Source organism: Lynx rufus, unplaced genomic scaffold, assembly GCF_022079265.1.
Source record: "Lynx rufus isolate CCGP_SWC_20201006 ecotype Redwood Valley unplaced genomic scaffold, mLynRuf1.p SCAF_1, whole genome shotgun sequence".
In the NCBI taxonomy this organism is placed as follows: Eukaryota; Metazoa; Chordata; class Mammalia; order Carnivora; family Felidae; genus Lynx; species Lynx rufus.
Window position 1 is genome coordinate 111,123,362 of NW_025814823.1, and position 17,635 is coordinate 111,140,996.

The following is a 17,635-nucleotide window of genomic DNA, read 5'->3' on the forward strand; positions in this document are numbered from 1 at the left end:
ATTTATTTGATTGAAAGTAGAGCTTGCCCAGTGCAAAAAGCCTTTCTCCTGGGGCCTTGGTCAGAAATAATTAGCACACCAGAATTGGAACACTATCAAGAAAGCAAAAAGACAACTCATAGGAGAAAATATTTGCAAATTCCATCTCTGATAAGCATCTAGTTTCCAAAATATATAAAATTCAACTCAACAATAAAAAGACAAATAAGCTAGTAAAGCGGGCACCTGGGTGGTCCAATCGGTTGAGTGTCTGATTTTGGCTCCAGTTGTGATCTCATGATTTGTGAGCTCAAACCCCACATTGGGCTCACTGCTGTCAGATGAGCCCACTTCAGATCCTCTGTCCCCCCTCCCCGCCCTGTCCCTCCCCTGCTCGTACTCTCTCAAAAATAAACATTAAAAAAATGTTTAAAAAATAATAAAAATTAGTAAAGGACCCGAATAGACATTTCTTCAAAGAAGATATGCAAATAAGAATTTGCCAGTTCTGAATGTTTCATTTTAATGGAATTTATGCTGTGTGGTTTTTTACATCTTAATTTCTTCATTTAACGTGAAGTTTCAAGGAGCTTTCATGGTATAGCACGTATCAGTACTTAATTCCTTTTTATGGCTGAATATATTTCACCATATGGATATTCCTCATTTGTTTATCCATTCATCAGCTTGATACATATTTGAGTTGTTTCCACTTCTTAGGTATTATGAATAATGCTGCTATGAATATTCTTGTGCAAGTTTTTATGTGAACACATGTTTTCCATTCTATTCTGTAGATACCTAGGAGGAGAATTGTTAGGTCACATGGTAGTTCTTTATTTAACCTTTGGAGGAATTGCCAAACTGTTTTCCATACCATCTGCACCATTGTATACCACCACCAGCAGCGTATAAAGGTTCCAATTTCTCTACTTCCTCGCCAAAATTTGTCATTGTCTGCTTTTTAAATTACAGCCAGCCTGGTGGGTGTGAAGTGACTTCTCATTGTAATTTCGATTTGTATTTTCATAATGACTAATGATATTGAGCACATTTCATGTGCTATCAGCCATTTATATACCTTTGAAAAATGTTAAATTGGGTTATCTTTTTATACTTGAGTTGTATTTTGCATATCCTGGATATTTATCAGATATATGATTTGCAAATATTTTCTCCCTTTCCTGTGAACTTTTTACTTTCTTTTCTTTTCTTTTTTAATGTTTATTTACTATTGAGCATGCGCACATGCAAGGAGGGGGACAGGATCTGAAGTGGGCTCTGTGCTGACAGCAGAGAGCTGAATGTGGAGCTTGAACTCATGACCCATGAGATCATAATCTGAACCCAAGTCAGATGCTTAACTGACTGAGCCACCCACGAGCCCCTGAACTTTTTATTTTCTTGATAGTGTCCTTTGATGCGCCAAAGTTTTAATTTTGATGAAATCCAATTTATTATTTTTTTTATTGCTTTTGCTTTTGCTTTTGATGTCATATGTAAAGCACTATTGCCTAGGGGCACCTGGCTGGCTCAGAGGGCAGAGCATGCAGCTCTTGGTTCACACATCACATTGGGTGGAGAGATTACTTAATAATAAATCTTAAAAAAAAAAAGTATCAACTAATAAATGGTCACACAGATTTTCACCTACATTTTCTTGTAAGACTTTTATAGTTTTACCTCTTATACTTAGGTCTTTGATAAATTTTGAGTTAGTTTTTGTACATAGTGTGAACTATCAGACCTAGAATTCAAACAAGGAGTTTGCTTCTCCTTTACTTTGTGGTGGAATGTACCAGAACTACATAAAATTCCATACTGAAGTCTGATTTATCACCTGAAACTAATATTACCCTGTACACTAAATGGAATTTAAAGAAATTTAAAAAGAATTTTAAAACGTAAAGATTTTTTTTTCAAGTGTTTATTTATTTATTTTGAGATTGAAAGAGAGACTGACCAGGGGAGGGGCAGAGACAGAGGGAGGGAGAGAATCTCAAGGAGGCTCTGCTCTGTTAGTGCAGAGCCCAGCATGGGGCTCAAACTCATGAACTGTGAGATTCTGGCTTGAGCCAAAAACAAGACTGAGCCACCCAGGCGCCCCAATGAAACTTTTTTTTTTCAATGTCTATTTTTTTAAATGTTTTATTAATTTTTGAGACAGAGAGAGACAGAGCATGAGCAGGGGAGGGGCAGAGAGAGAGGGAGACACAGAATCCGAAGCAGGCTCCAGGCTCCGAGCTGTCAGCACAGAGCCCGATGTGGGGCTCGAACCCACAAACCGTGAGATCGTGACCTGAGCGGAAGTCAGACACTTCACCGACTGAGCCACCCAGGCGCCCCATCAATGTCTATTTTTGGGAGAGAGAACAAGTGGGCGAGGGGAAGGGGGGGGGAAACAGAGGATCTAAAGAGGCTCTGAGCTAACAGCAGGGAGCCCAATGTGGGGCTTGAACCCATGAACTGTGAGATCATGAACTGAGCTGAAGTTGGATGCTTAACCAACTGACTGAGCTACCCAGGCACCCGCTCCTCCAAAAAAGATTTTTAAAAATCTGATTGACTTATTTATTGTTTTTTTATTAAAAACATTTTTTTAATCTTTATTTTTTTTTTAATTTTTTTTTCAACGTTTATTTATTTATTTTTGGGACAGAGAGAGACAGAGCATGAACGGGGGAGGGGCAGAGAGAGAGGGAGACACAGAATCGGAAACAGGCTCCAGGCTCCGAGCCATCAGCCCAGAGCCTGACGCGGGGCTCGAACTCATGGACCGCGAGATCGTGACCTGGCTGAAGTCGGACGCTTAACCGACTGCGCCACCCAGGCGCCCCTTTAATCTTTATTTTTGAGAGAAAGAGAGAGAGAGAGTGAGTGGGGGAGAGACAGAGAGAGAGGGAGACACAGAATCTGAAGCAGGCTCCAGGCTCTGGGCTGTCAGCACAGAGCCCAATGCGGGGCTTGAACTCACGAACTGTGAGATCATGACCTAAGCTGAGGTTGGACGCTTAACCAACTAAGCCACTCAGGTACCCCTGCTTTATTTATTTATTTATTTATTTATTTATTTATTTATTTATTTAATGTTTTATTTATTTTTGAGAGAGAGACCGAGTGTGAGCGTAGGAAGGGCAGAGAGAGGGAGACAGAATCCAAAGCAGGCTCCAGGTTCTGAACTGTCAGCACAGAACCTGACACAGGGCTTGAACCCATGAACCGTGAGATCATGACCTGAGATGAAGTTGGATGCTTAACCAACTGAGCCACCCAGGTACCCCTAAAAATCTGATTATAATACTTCTGTTTATACAGTCGTGTGTGCTTAAATGTTAACACTCATCTGAAGAGAGAGTTCTAATTTCCCTATCATCTAACAGCCTCAGAAAACCCGATTTTAAGTCACCCAGAACTTCAATTAAATAAACTTTCCAGGTGGATGTTATACAATTAAATGCTAACGTGCATATGAAAAAATAAGCTAGTAGTTTCTGGAAAAAGGCTGAATAGAATGTCTGAGGTAGACCAAAAGACTGGGGATTCCCTAATGCCCTAAAAACCAAATGGAATCCTTGACTGAATCCTGATCTTAATAAATCACTTTAAAAGACATTTAGGAACAATTAGCTACATTTTAATATAAATTTGGTATTAGATGATGTTAAGGAATTATTTTTAATTGTGTAGATGTAATCATGATTCTGAAGTTATACAGGAAAATTTGCTTTTTTAAAGAGATAGATAGTGATGTATTTAGAAATAAAATGTCAGGGTACCAATAATTTAAAATACTTCAGAAAACAAAATAGATGAAGCTCACGTAGCAAAATATTGTTAAAACATATTACATATTAAAATGTTAAAAATAACATTATTCAAATAATAACAATTTCTTATTTGGAAGACTAGGAGTTTAAAATCCAAAGCAGAGTTAAGAAAACTATGCAGGGCGCCTGAGTTGCTCAGTCGGGTTAAGTGTCTGACTTTGGCTCAGGTCATGATCTCGCAGTTTGTGAGTTCCAGCCCCCCATTAGAGTTGCTGCTGTCAGCCTGTCAGCACAGAGCCCGCTTCAAATCCTCTGTCCCCCTCTCTCTCTCTGCCCCTCCCCAACTTACGCTCTCTCTCTCAAAAATAAACAAAACAATCCTTAAAAATTAAAAAAAAAAGAAAAAAACTATGCAAAAGTGGCCTAAATTTAGGAAAGCAGGACTTTGTGGAGTAGGAGGTGGGGTGGGGCTAAGAAAGATTGACAGTGCTTAGGTATTAGTCAAAATTATTTATAATTCATAAAGGTTACTGAAAACCGAATAAAATTTAAGAAGCTCCATATGGGTAGGAGCTAAGTCTTTTACTCAAGGTTCCATCCTCAACTCCCACTACAATCAATGATTGTTACTGGAAGATGCTCAATAAATATTTATTGAATAAATGGATGAGGGGACAAATAACCATGTCTTCCCCATAAGGGCCAAATATTTGCATTTACACTTTGCTTCCAAAATGGTTTCAAAGAAACTTTTTTTTTCAGGATTCACAAAACTTTATTCATTTAGAATTAACAAGCTGTTCACATATCACTTAATATTGTTTCACAAGCTTGTAGGACATGGATTATCTTTGAGGAATTATTTTGATTTGCATGAAGTTTACAACTTTGTGCACAGTATGGTATTTTCCCTGTAAGTAAACAATAAGCAGTCTGAATTATCACATGAATTCTAAAACTTTGAGGGTTTTTTTAATTATTATAATGAAATACTAGCATGGTGAGATGTAATGTTTACAGTTTTAATCTGTCAGACCCATTTCCTCTAAAATAATTAGCTGAAATTATATGACATCACACTCGCTTCCATTAAAGCCAGACACAGGCAACTCTCATCTGGGTGTTTGATAGTGGGCTACCAGTGGTACATGCCACCACGAACAGCACATAATCTCATGCTACATTGTTTGGGTATTTTATAATATATTTTCAAAATTTTTTATTCAAATATAAATTGACACACAGTGTTACATTTGTTTCAGGTATAAGAGGCTTATACTATTAAGCAGATCAAAATTTTAAATTATAAAAACAACCAGAATGAAAAAGATAATTAACTAGTTACTGCAACTGAACAGTAAATTTTTATTTAAGCTGCTTAAAAACCAATATGGAAAGCATATTTTCTATATTTTATAAAGAGAAAGTAAACGAGTACTTCTGGAGATAAAAAGCCTTTACTGGTACTGAACTATATCTGACTTCATAAATTCTTATTAAAAGTAACATGGGGGATGCCTGCGTGGCTCAGTCAGTTAAGCATCTTACTCTTGATTTCGGCTCGGATCATGACCTCACAGTTTGTGAGACTGAGCCCCATGTCAGGCTTCTGTGCTGACAGCGCAGAGCCTGCTTGGGATTCTCTCTCTCTGTCTCTCCCTGCCCCTGCCCGTGCTCTTTCTCTCTCTCAAAATAAATAAACGTTAAAAAAAAAAAGTAACATGGGGTATCACAGTAGATAATATCTCAGACATTTCAGTTATATAAAAAACCACTCAACTGAAATTTGGAGATACTAGGAAAGTAAAGTTTTCCTTTCTTAAGTTTTCCTTTCCTTTTTGTCAACATGAAGATAAACTTATATCAAGGCCAGAATCCAGATATCCAGATAATAAGCATAATAATATTCTAATGAGCCACTTCACTCATGGCTGCCTTAATTCTCAAGGGTTACTAATTTTTCAATATTCTGTGAGGTGAGAGCACAGACTGTGCTCTTAACTATTACATTATACTGCCTCCCCAAGGATCCAGCTGGCAAGGAAATTACAATCTGAATTCTAGTTGCTATCACAACCACATTTTTCTTTTTTTAAATTTTTTTTAACATTTATTTATTTTTGAGACAGAGAGAGACAGAGCATGAATGGGGGAGGGGCAGAAAGAGAGGGAGACCCAGAATTGGAAGCAGGCTCCAGGCTCTGAGCCATCATCAGCCCAGAGCCCGACGTGGGGCTCCAACTCACGGACCGCAAGATCATGACCTGAGCTGAAGTCGGACGCTTAACCGACTGAGCCACCCAGGCGCCCCACAACCACATTTTTCAAAACCATAAAGTGAAATACACTATTAGCAAGACAGAGAATTAGAAATTAAGATATCCGAGAAAGCCTAGGATATATAGATGCTATATCATTTACTAATAAAACTATTTATTAATAAAACTATTCTTACTGAATATATATTATCTAGCTTTCCAGAAAGTAGAGCTCAAGTTGGGAACAAAAAACTCCACAAAAACCTGCTGAGCTCAGGGCTTCTGGGTGGCTCAGTCAGTTGAGTGTCAGACTCTTGGTTTAGGCTCAGGTTGTGATCTCAGGGTTCGTGAGATCGATCCCCACATTGGGCTCTGTGCTGACATTTGTGGAGCCTAGTTGGGATTCTCTCTCTCTCTCTCTCTCTCTCTCTCTCTCCCCCTCTCTCTCCCTCTCTCTCTGCCCTTCCCCTGCTTGTGCTATCTCTGTCTGTCTCAAAATAAACAGATCAACAACAACAACAAAACCTGCTGAGCTAAACACTTACTCGGCAATGCTAAAGGCAACATTAAAAATCAGAACAAGTGAGGGGTGCCTGGGTGGCTCAGTCAGGTAAACGTCCTACTTCAGCTCAGGTCAGATCCCGTGGTCTGTGAGTTCGAGCGCCACATCGGGCTCTGTGCTGACAGCTCAGAGCCTGGAGCCTGCTTCAGATTCTGTGTTTCCCTCTCTCTCTGCCCCTCCCCCACTCATGCTCTGTCTCTCTCTCAGTAATAAACAAAGTTAAAAAAAATTTTTTTTTAAGCGGAACAATTGATCTTCTTTCCTGTCTTAATTTTTTTCATGTTAAACAAGGCTCCATACCTCTTAGCCACTTTATTTTTTCTTTCTTTCCGTAAAGGTATTGACATTCATTTGCCATTACACTGTCCTAGTTTCCAGTTCCTATCTCCAAACATCCCTTCATTTGAGCCAGCCCGACATTTTAATGTACTTTCCACAATAAAAGGTACCCCAATTGACTGTTGATTCTTCCTTATGAAATTACTGATACTTTAGTATTCCAACTTGGTTTGCCCTATTGTTATAGTTATAGCTTTATTATTGTGTAGTCAATATGTTTTACAATTCTGTAACTAAATTTTAAGGTAGTGACCCCAATTCAATTAATATTGTACAGGAAAATAAATTTTAAATCTTCATAAAGGGCACTTATGATTCATATACAGCCTATAGTTTGGCTTACTCTGAAGCACTTACATTATTATTGTGAAGATATTCAATTGCCCGAAGGATCTGGAACAGGTATTTTCTAAGTCGTTTACTCTCCAGTCCGTGACAATAATGTTGTAACTCATCTAATACTGTGTGGTCAATAAATTCAAACACCAAATGAATTTTCTTTTTCTGTCTAAAAACTTCAATCAGATTGACCAGGTTTTCATGATGAAATTGCTATTGACAAAAGAAACAGATTTTTAATAAATTATTACGTGCACAATAATTTGTACATATAACACATATAATTTTAAAGTTTATTTATTTTGAGAGAGAACATGCATACATGTAAGGGATGGGCAGAGAGGGAGGGAGAGACAGAATCCCAAGCAGGCTCTGTGCTGTCAGCAGGGATTGATCCCACAAACCACGAAATCATGACCGTAGCTGAAATCAAGAGTCAGATGTTTAAACAGCTGAGCTACCCAGGTGCCCCAAGATCTATGGAATTTTAAAAAGCAAAAATATTCTTAGCTTCTTTTACTCCATGCATTTCAATAGAAAATTTTCAACTTATTTGCTTACATTCCTATTTTCTAAAATGCTAAACTTGGGGCACCTGTCTGGTTCAGTTGGAAAAACATGCAACTCTTGATCTCGCAGTCTTGAGTTTGAGCCCCACATTAGGTGTACAGATTACTCAAAAAATAAACTTAAAAAAAATTCTAAACTATTTCATAATTAATACATATAAAACAAGGGGAAATGTACTGCCTTACTTGAGGTTGGCATTTGATTGCTTACTAAAATAACTTGGTTAGTGTACTATAATACAACTTGGTATTATCCTTTAACTTGGTTTATAGTTAAATTTAATATCTGAAATTTAAAATGTTTTTACATCTTTGGGCGCCTGGGTGGCTCAGTTGGTTAAGCATATGACTTCAGCTCAGGTCATGATCTCACGGTTTGTGAGTTCGAGCCCTGCATCAATCAGTCTCTGTGCTGACAGCTTGGAGCCTGGAGCCTGCTTCGGATTCTGTGTCTCCCTTTCTCTCTGTCCCTCCCCTGCTCTGTGTGTGTGTGTGTGTGTGTGTGTGTGTGTGTGTGTGTGTGCGCGCGCGCCAAGAATAAATAAACATTAAAAAAATTTTTTTAATAAAATATTCTTACATTTTCTTTTTTTTTTTAATTTTTTTTTCAACGTTTATTTATTTATTTTTGGGACAGAGAGAGACAGAGCATGAACGGGGGAGGGGCAGAGAGAGAGGGAGACACAGAATCGGAAACAGGCTCCAGGCTCTGAGCCATCAGCCCAGAGCCCGACGCGGGGCTCGAACTCCTGGACCGCGAGATCGTGACCTGGCTGAAGTCGGACGCTTAACCGACTGCGCCACCCAGGCGCCCCTATTCTTACATTTTCAAGCGAGCATGGATTTCAGTGCCATTCAGTACATGATATGAATTTTAAGAAATTATTTTATTAGTTTGATCCTAAAGTCTCAAAAGTAAAACATAAGTTCCAAGTGGACAGTATAAATTAATAATACTAGAACAAGAGCATCAAAATATCTAGAACCCTTTCAGATATGTGAAAAAACAATTTATAGCTATAGGAACTTTATAAAAATATACCATTGTTTGTGGATACCTTTTTGTTCACTGTCTGTAATATTCTACTAAGCAATAAAACATCTTTTTAAACTAGTAACACTGTTAAAATAACTTCCAAAGAGTAAAAATGGCATGTACCAGCCTAGAAAACAAATCAGGCTCCATATTTTATGCTGCTTACTTTAGTTTTTAACACGCTGAATTATTACCAAATATTCTCAAATATTTAACATTTTCAAATTACCAAAAACGTTTATTCATTTGGCTAAAAACTGAGAGGTACAGGGGCTCCTGAGCAGACTCTTAATTTCTCAGGTCATGATCTCAGTTTCATGAGATCTAGTCCCACATCATGCTCTGTGCTGACAGCGCATGGAGACTGCTTCTGATTCTCTCTCTCTCCCTCTCTCTCTCTGCCCTTCCCTGCTCACGCTTGCTCTCTTTCAAAATAAATAAATAAACTTAAAAAATTTAATTGAGAGGTATATTTTCAATGTTAGATTCATTAGAAAACTATGATTTTATGAAAAAATATTTGCCTTTATTCTAATGGCACAATATCAATTTTTCAACTTATCTGCACTAACACATAGACCTAAGTCCTTAAAATATGACCAAGAGAAAAACATGCCAGAATATAATGCCAGATTCCCTTCCTATTTTTGTTCCCAATTTCCCTGATTGGCAAGATGCCAAAATGCTGCAGTGACAGCATGCTGGCAGTATCAAGAACAATTGACTGGTTTTGGACACTACTCTACTAATCCTTCAACTAAGGAAAATTACTGTTTCCCTGTCCAGTCTTTACTTTAAAGGCAAAAGCAACAAAGAGTTAATGTGAGTTAATAAGCACCATGGAAGATCCACCCAGGGTAAGGAATCAGGTGTTTTCTCAGATAAACCATGAAACTCCAATAAATGCTCCATTGTCACTTTTCAAATTGTTTACTTTTGTCTTCCTTCATAATCAGATAACTTTTCTACAGATATTATCACTAATTACTCTAACTGTAATTTATTAAACAAAATTCTAGAAGATAAAAATTTAATTCAAATAAATAAATCACTATGGCAATCTTTTTAGACTAAAAATGTGAAATAATCCAAGAACTCTCTCTTGTTGGGTTAGATCAAACAAAAACTTCTGTAAGAAATAAGCCAATGAATAAAAAATTTTTTGAAAAAAAAATAAGCCAATGAAAATGAATAGCTAAGGTATCTCAAAACAGTTTGTATAATAACAATAAAGCACATTTTCAAATTCATCACTGTCTTCTTGCCACATATTGGTTGTTTTACAAAATGATAAAGTAGAAACAAATAATCACCTTAAATGTAACAGAGTTGAATAAAGAGCAAAAGATATTGCCTGTGAAAAGATCTTCTGATCAGATTTTCACTTATGATGTACAGTAATTGCCTTACATTATTACTGTTTTAGGTGATCAGGAATAGGACTGGCAACTCACAAAATCATAACATCTTTACTGACTTTAACTGCTTTCCATTGTCTAGAGACAGAGCACTTCAACAATCCACACATATAGATGCCTAATATACTTATTCTACTTAAAAAACAAATTGGAGTGTCTGGGTGGCTCAGTTGGTTAAGCATCCTACTCTTGATTTCAGCTCAGGTCATGATTTCACAGTTCATGAGATTGGGCCTGCATCAGGCTCAGTGCTGACAGTGTGGAACCTGCTTTAGGATTCACTCCCTCTCTCTCTGCCCCTCCCTTGCTTTCGTGCACACTTGTGAGCTCACTCACTCTCTCTCTCTCTCTCAAAAATAAATAAATAAACTTTTAAAAACATAAAAAAAATTAAAAAAACAAATTCATCCATCATATCTAATATAGGTTTAAAAAGAAAGAATTTCAAAGGGCTAGAACAAATAATCCTAAAATTTGTATAGAATCACAAAAGACCTCAAATAGGCAAAGAAATCTTGAGAAAGTAGAACAAAGTCTGAAGTATCACAGTCCCAGATTTCAAGATATACTACAAAGCTAGAGTATCAAAACCATATGATATGGGTACAAAAAAATTATACATAAATCAAGAGAACAGGACACAGGATCAATGAACCACAAAGATAAATGGGAGTGGCACAAAAACTGACACACAGGTCAACACACAACAATTGACCTATATGGTCAATTAATTGACAAAAAAGGAGGTAAGAATGTACAATTAGGTAAACATAATCTTTTTTTTTTTAATGTTTATTTATTTTTGAGGGAGAGAGAGACAGAGTGTGAGTGGTGGAGGGGCAGAGAGAGAGGGAGACAGATTCTGAAGCAGGCTCCAGGCTCTGAGCTGTAAGCACAGAGCCAGATGCAGGGCTCTAACTCACGAGCCATGAGATCATGACCTGAGCTGAAGTCGGAAGCTTAACTGACTGAGCTACCCAGGCACACCAAAACATAATCTTTTTAATAAATAGTACTGAGAAAAGTGGACAGCTATATGCCAAAAAAAATGAAACTGCACCGCTTTGAACACCATATACAAAAAAAACCTCAAAATGGATTAAAGACCTAATGTGACACCTGAAGCCATAAAATTCCTAAAAGAAAACATTAAGCAGTAATCTCTTAGAAATTCCCCCTTAGCAATGTGTTTATGAATCTATCTCTTCAGGCAAGGGAAACAAAAGCAAAAATAAATAAATGGGACTACACGAAAATAAAAAGCTTTTGCACAGCAAAAGAAACTATCAACAACAAAAAAAGGCAACCTAGTGAAAGGGAGAAGATACTTACAAATGATGTATCCATAAGGTGTTAATATCCACCATATATAAACAACTTATACACCTCTACAGTAAAAAGATAATACTATTTAAAAATGGGCAAAAGACCTGAATAGACATTTTTCCAACAAAGACATACATATGGCCAACAGGCACATAAAAGATGCTCAACATCACTAATCATCAGGGAAATGCAAATAAAAACCACAATGAGATACCACCTCACACTAATCAGAATGGCTAGTATCAAAAAGAGAAGAAATAATACGTGTTGGCAAGGATGTGGAGAAAAGGGAACGCTTGTGCTGTGTGGGGGGACTATTAATTGGAGTAGCTACTGTGGAAAACAGTATACAGGTTGCTCAAAAAATTAGATGTAGAAATACCATATAATCCAGTAATTCCAATGCTGGGTATTTGCCCAAAGAACATGAAAACATCAGTTCAGAAAGATACATGCACCCTGTTTACTGCAGCTTATTTACAATAGCTAAGATATGGAAGCAACTTAAGTGTCCATCCATAAATGAATGGATAAAGAAGATGTGATGTATGTGTGTTCATACACACACACACACACACACACACACACACACACACACACACATATATATATACAACAGAATATTACTCAACTATAAAAAAGAATGAGATCTTTTTTTAAATTTTTTTAAGTAATCTCAACACCCAATGTGGGGCTCAAACTCACAAGTCTGAGATCAAGAGTGGTACACCAAACTGACTGAGCCAGACAGGCACCCAAAAATAATGAGATCTTAATATTTGTGAGAACATGAATGGACCTAGAAGGTATTATGCTAAGTGAAATAAGTAAAAAAAAAAAAAGACAAGTACCATACGATTTCACTTATACATGGAATCTAAAAATTACAAAACAAATCAACAAACAAAAAATCAAACAGACTCTTAAAAACAGAGAACAAAATATTGGTTGCTAGAGGGGAAGGAGGAACAAACTGGTGGATGCCAGAGGGGAGGGAAGAGAGTGCATGGGCAAAATAAATAAAGGGATTAAGAGGTACAAACTTCCAGTGATAAAACTAAAAAGTCATAGAGATGAATACTATAGCATAGGAAATATGGTCAATAAAATTCTAATGACATTGTATGGTGACAGAGGATGACTACACTTGCCAAGGTGAACACTGAATCGTGTACAGAATTGTCACATCACTATGTTGTACACCTGAAACTACTATAACATTGTATGTTCAATATACTTCAATTATAAAAAAGAGGCAAATATTACTTTCGTATCATATAAAAATGAACGAGAGTATGTTTTCTTCATCATATAAAACATCTAGACTATGTTGTGAAAGTCATAAACCTTAAAGCATCTAGACAAATTCCAATAAATAAAATATGTAGATTTAAAAATTTTTTAATCACTAGTTTTGTACCTAATCTCCAAAGAATGCTAATCCTCCTTTCTTCACACTCCTGAGTTCTTTCCCCTGGGTTGACCTGTCATACCCACACAAAATTCTGTCTTCTGCCCCCATCTCTAAAAGCACACTAGTCATTTTTACTTAAATATATTCCTGTCACCTCAAATTCAACATTTCTAAAAGTGAACTACTTCCCAGACCATCTCTTTTTTGGGTCTTTCATATTTCCATCAATGATAACAGTCACTGAACTTCAATTCTTTTTTTCTCCTCCCTTTGTTTCCTTCTACATCCTTTCATGTCTTTTTTTTTTGAAATGTATTCTATTTTAACTTTACTTTTCTCACTTTAAATTCAAATTGCTGCAATCCAGCAAGGGCTCTCGTGATATTTACCAGGATTCTTGAATTAAATTTATGAGCTCTCATTATTTTTACTCAGTCTTCCAATCTATTCTAAAAAATAGTGCTAGATTAATTATTTTGAATTCAAAATATTCCACCTCTTACAAAATCAAGTTTTGTCCTTTTTTTGTGTGTGTGAAATGACATCAGTTTTGTTTTGTTTTTTTTAATGTTTTGGTTGTGTTTTTTTTTTTTTTTTTTGAGACAGAGAGACACAGAGCATGAATGGGGGAGGGTCAGAGAGAGGGAGACACAGAATCTGAAGCAGACTCCAGGCTCTGAGCTGTCAGCACAGAGCCCAACGTGGGGCTCGAACTCATGGACCACGAGATCATGACCTGAGCCAAAGTTGGACGCTTAACTGACTGAGCCACCCAGGCGCCCCAAGTTTTGTCCATTTAAGAAAAGACTTGGGGCACCTGGATGGCTCAGTGGGTTGAGTGTCCAACTCTTGATACTGGCCCAGGTCATGATCTCATGGTTGTGAGATGGAGCCCTGCATCAGGCTCTCTGCTGAGTGTGGAGCCTGCTTGGGATTCTCTCTCTCTCTCTCTCTCTCTCTCTCTCTCTCTCTCTCTGCCCTTCCCTTGCTCTCTCAAAATAAATAAACATTTAAATAATTTCTAAAAAGACAAGACTTTAAAACCTAACTCCTGTTTACTTCTCTAATATCACCTCTTTCTACTTCTTTACAAAAAAACTCCACAGGCAAAAGTCTCTGGTCTCTCCTCAAAACTACTTGGGCATCTCTGAGTTTATGTTGTTTCCTAATGTGGAATAAATTAGTTTCTCTCTCCTGCCTAAATTCTGTACATGCTTTAAGGCCAAATTCATGTTCTATTTCCTCCAAGAAAATTTCTCTACCCAACTGGCCTTTGTGTTAATCAACTGGCATTTATTATAAGCCACTTTCTATTCAGTATGGTTTTCAAGTGCCCTCCCATCTTTCTGATTAAATAGTAAAAAGTTCTGAAAAGGAGGTACTGCATTATAATCTCAGCATCTGGCAAAATGCATTTCACAAAGCAGATATTTTTCTAATTATTATACCTGCATATTTCTGAACAAACATTTCACAACACTTGGCATAACTTTTGTTACATTATACATAAGCATATATATCTTGTATTGCTATAAAATTTCAAAATACACACAATAAGGTAGGGTACCACACTTTATGCCTACTATATGTCTTAATATATGTGTTAAATAAAATATTCCTCTTATAATTTTTTACTATATAACAATTCCTCTTTGACTTAAAGCAACTAAGGTAAAAGAAACAAACCTTTAAAAACTTTATTTCTCTCGTTGCAATTTTGTTGACAGATTTTTCTGGTTTCTCATAAAATATCTTAATGGCCACTATCTGCCCAGTATCCTTATGTTTACATTTCATGACTGTTCCATAACTTCCCTCTCCCACTTTTCCGAGAGTTTCATACATCTCCATTTTCAAACCTGGATTCTTCTTCATAAAAATAAAGAAAGAAAATGTTAAGCATTTGTACTTTTATTTATTCAAGCTGCGCAATGCATTTCCACAATAAACCCGTATTTTAAAATACTTAAACATAAAAAAATATTAATCTTTTCCACAGACTCTTGTTTGTCTTTGGGACTCTGCCACCTGCAGACAGTAGGGTGTCCTTGTGGGGCTCCAGCCTCACCAGAACCTAGAGATCTTCCTGCTGTCTCGGTCATTCCCATGAACACTAAGATTGAAGATTCCTTCACTACATGTCACCCATCAGGAGTGGGGTCCGCACACTTCCTGTCATGCGCCCGTCAGGTATGGGGGTTCCCAAAATACTGCAGTCGCCTAGAGGTCAGACACCGGACCCAAGAAAACCTCAGCCCCACCCGCTCCTCAAACCAGACACCCGGACCAGTCGCGCCCTTCTTCCCGAAGTCGACCTCATCCAGTCAACCACCGACGTCTCAGCCCATTTTGTAATGCCGCCAGCCAGGTTCCGCGCAGACCCAGCGGGTCAACTAGACACTGACCCTACTTATCTCGCCTGCCCAGCTAAATCCCGGCAGGCCACTACCATGGCAACGATGCAGCTGGCCTCACGCCCCGGGCTCTACTGCGCAAGACCGGAACATCAGCCCGACCCCACCCGACCCGGAAGAGCAAATGAGGCGAGGTGAAAGCGCTCAGAGAAAGCTTGCGTGGGGTGGGGTGGGAAGTTTATGGATTGAGACCAACTCACAAGATTGGTTTTGAGCTGAGAGCGGGAGGACCCCCATTTTGACAGCACCCAGGGTCTTCACGTCTTCTAAGGAAGGGCCACAGAGGCGCCAGCTTGCCCGACCAGCTCTTAGATGCCTCCGGGCCAACGAACACCTGCCGCTGATGCTGGGTCCTAAAAGGATACCTGGTGTCATTAAGCGGAGTCATCTTGTAAAACAAGTCTTTCCAAGGAAGTCTTGTGTAATTACAGTTGTCTAAGTTACCTAACGTTAAATTGCGTAGACCTCAGTTCGACCTCAGCCATTGACATGCATCCTTAAAATGCAGTTAAGATGGTTTAAGAACGTTTCTTGAACACCTATATGCTTAAAAAAATTTTTTTAATGTTAATTTATTTTTGAAGGAGAGCAAGCGTGAGCAGGGAGAAGGGCAGAGAGAAAGGGAGATAGAGAATCTGAGGCAGGCTCCAGGCTCTGAGCTGTCAGCACAGAGCCTGACGCAGAGCTCAAACTCACGGACTGTGAGATCATGACCTGAGCTAAGTCGGATGACCAACTGACTGAGCCACCCAAGCGCCCCTTTTGAATTTTTTTTTTGAACTCCTACTCCTCCTTTTTAAAAACGCCCTCTTGGGGCGCATGGGTGGCTCAGTCGGTTATGCGTCCGACTTCGGCTCAGGTCACGATCTCGCGGTCCGTGGGTTCGAGCCCCGCGTCGGGCTCTGGGCTGAGGGCTCAGAGCCTGGAGCCTGCTTCCGATTCTGTGTCTCCCTCTCTCTCTGCCACTCCCCCGTTCATGCTCTGTCTCTCTCTGTCTCTCTCTGTCTCAAAAATAAATTAAAAAAAAAAAAAACGTTAAAAAAAATAAAAACGCCCTCTTTGGGAAAATAAGTAATTCAAAATTGGATAGACATACCAAAATTGCTTGACATATAAGGGGACAGCAAGAGAAAAAAAAAAGTTATTTAATTGCTTAAGAACTAGGCATTGGGTTCTGCTGGCCTCCCAGCCTCCATAAACCGTCAATTTCCGTAGCAGTTATACATTGCTAGATAAATGACATAATAGGGATTTTTTGCAGTTTATCCTCAGCATTTTCCTGCATGTAATCCTACCTATATATCTTCATCTTTAGCTTTGGGGAGAATTATATACCCGGAAGACAAATAACATTCAGCTTTTGACTTACAGAATCACATGTGTGATGCATAGTAGAACCTATCAAGAGTTAGGCCTGTCTGCCTCGATCACCAAGGCAGTTATAAAAACAAAAGATAAAATTCACTGTTTCAAGAAAAGGAGGTAGCAAGAAAGTGGGTGCAATTAACCTTTTCTGGTTCCATGGAACTATTGGCAACTTCATGCAATACTTCCATTCTGCTTTGGGCTGAAGAATTAACCCAAAGGGTTATAAAGTGCTGAGAGTCCTGCAGACCTTTATTGGCCCTGAGGCCAGGCATTAAAGGAACTAGAGGGAGAGAAATGTCAGAATCCCCAAGGATCAACACCTGAGCTCCCCGATGGGCGACAATTCAGGCCCATTTGCACCTTACTTGCTGGTGTACAAAACCTGAAACCAGTTATCCAGGTTAGATTTATAACCCGCCCCCCACCCATGTCTGCAAAATTTCTTCTTCACATCTGAGTCATATTTTTAGGCTTTCTTAACAACCAATCACACTTCGAAGTGCTCTCTTGAGATCTCCTCTCCATGTACCCCATCTTAGCCAAATCCGTGGACTTTTACACAGTTTGACACAAATCCTAAAATGAGTGCAGCCCCGTGTTCAGAAAATGTCTATAGAGATTGTGAACAAACTTTTAAAAAATCTGTATACCATACTTTTTTGTTCTCAGAATTTCCTACCCTAGAAACTCCATTGTAATGCATGTGCCAGGGTATTTGGTGGCCTAATGGAAGCATTTCAAGGGATTTTACGTGGTGTGTGCCTCAGCATTCAATGCTGCACTTATTATAAAAAGCGGAGGTCCTCTCATTGCCCCATGTATCAGATTTGATAAGCAGTTGAACTA

The 17,635-nt window shown here is 38.3% G+C and overlaps 1 protein-coding gene across 1 annotated transcript in view; it reads right to left on the reverse strand.

Annotated features, from left to right (window-relative positions):
* The window catches only part of CDKL3 (cyclin dependent kinase like 3), an 86,648-nt gene extending 71,772 nt beyond the window's left edge, over positions 1–14,876 (reverse strand). Inside the window, exons 1-2 of the mRNA XM_047076075.1 lie at positions 14,694–14,876; positions 7,263–7,457 (exon numbers count right to left, since the gene is read on the reverse strand). Of these exons, the coding sequence (XP_046932031.1) occupies positions 7,263–7,457; positions 14,694–14,858 (360 nt within the window). The 5' untranslated portion in view covers positions 14,859–14,876. The remainder of the gene's footprint in view (positions 1–7,262; positions 7,458–14,693) is intronic.
* Between the last annotated feature and the right edge of the window lie 2,759 nt (positions 14,877–17,635).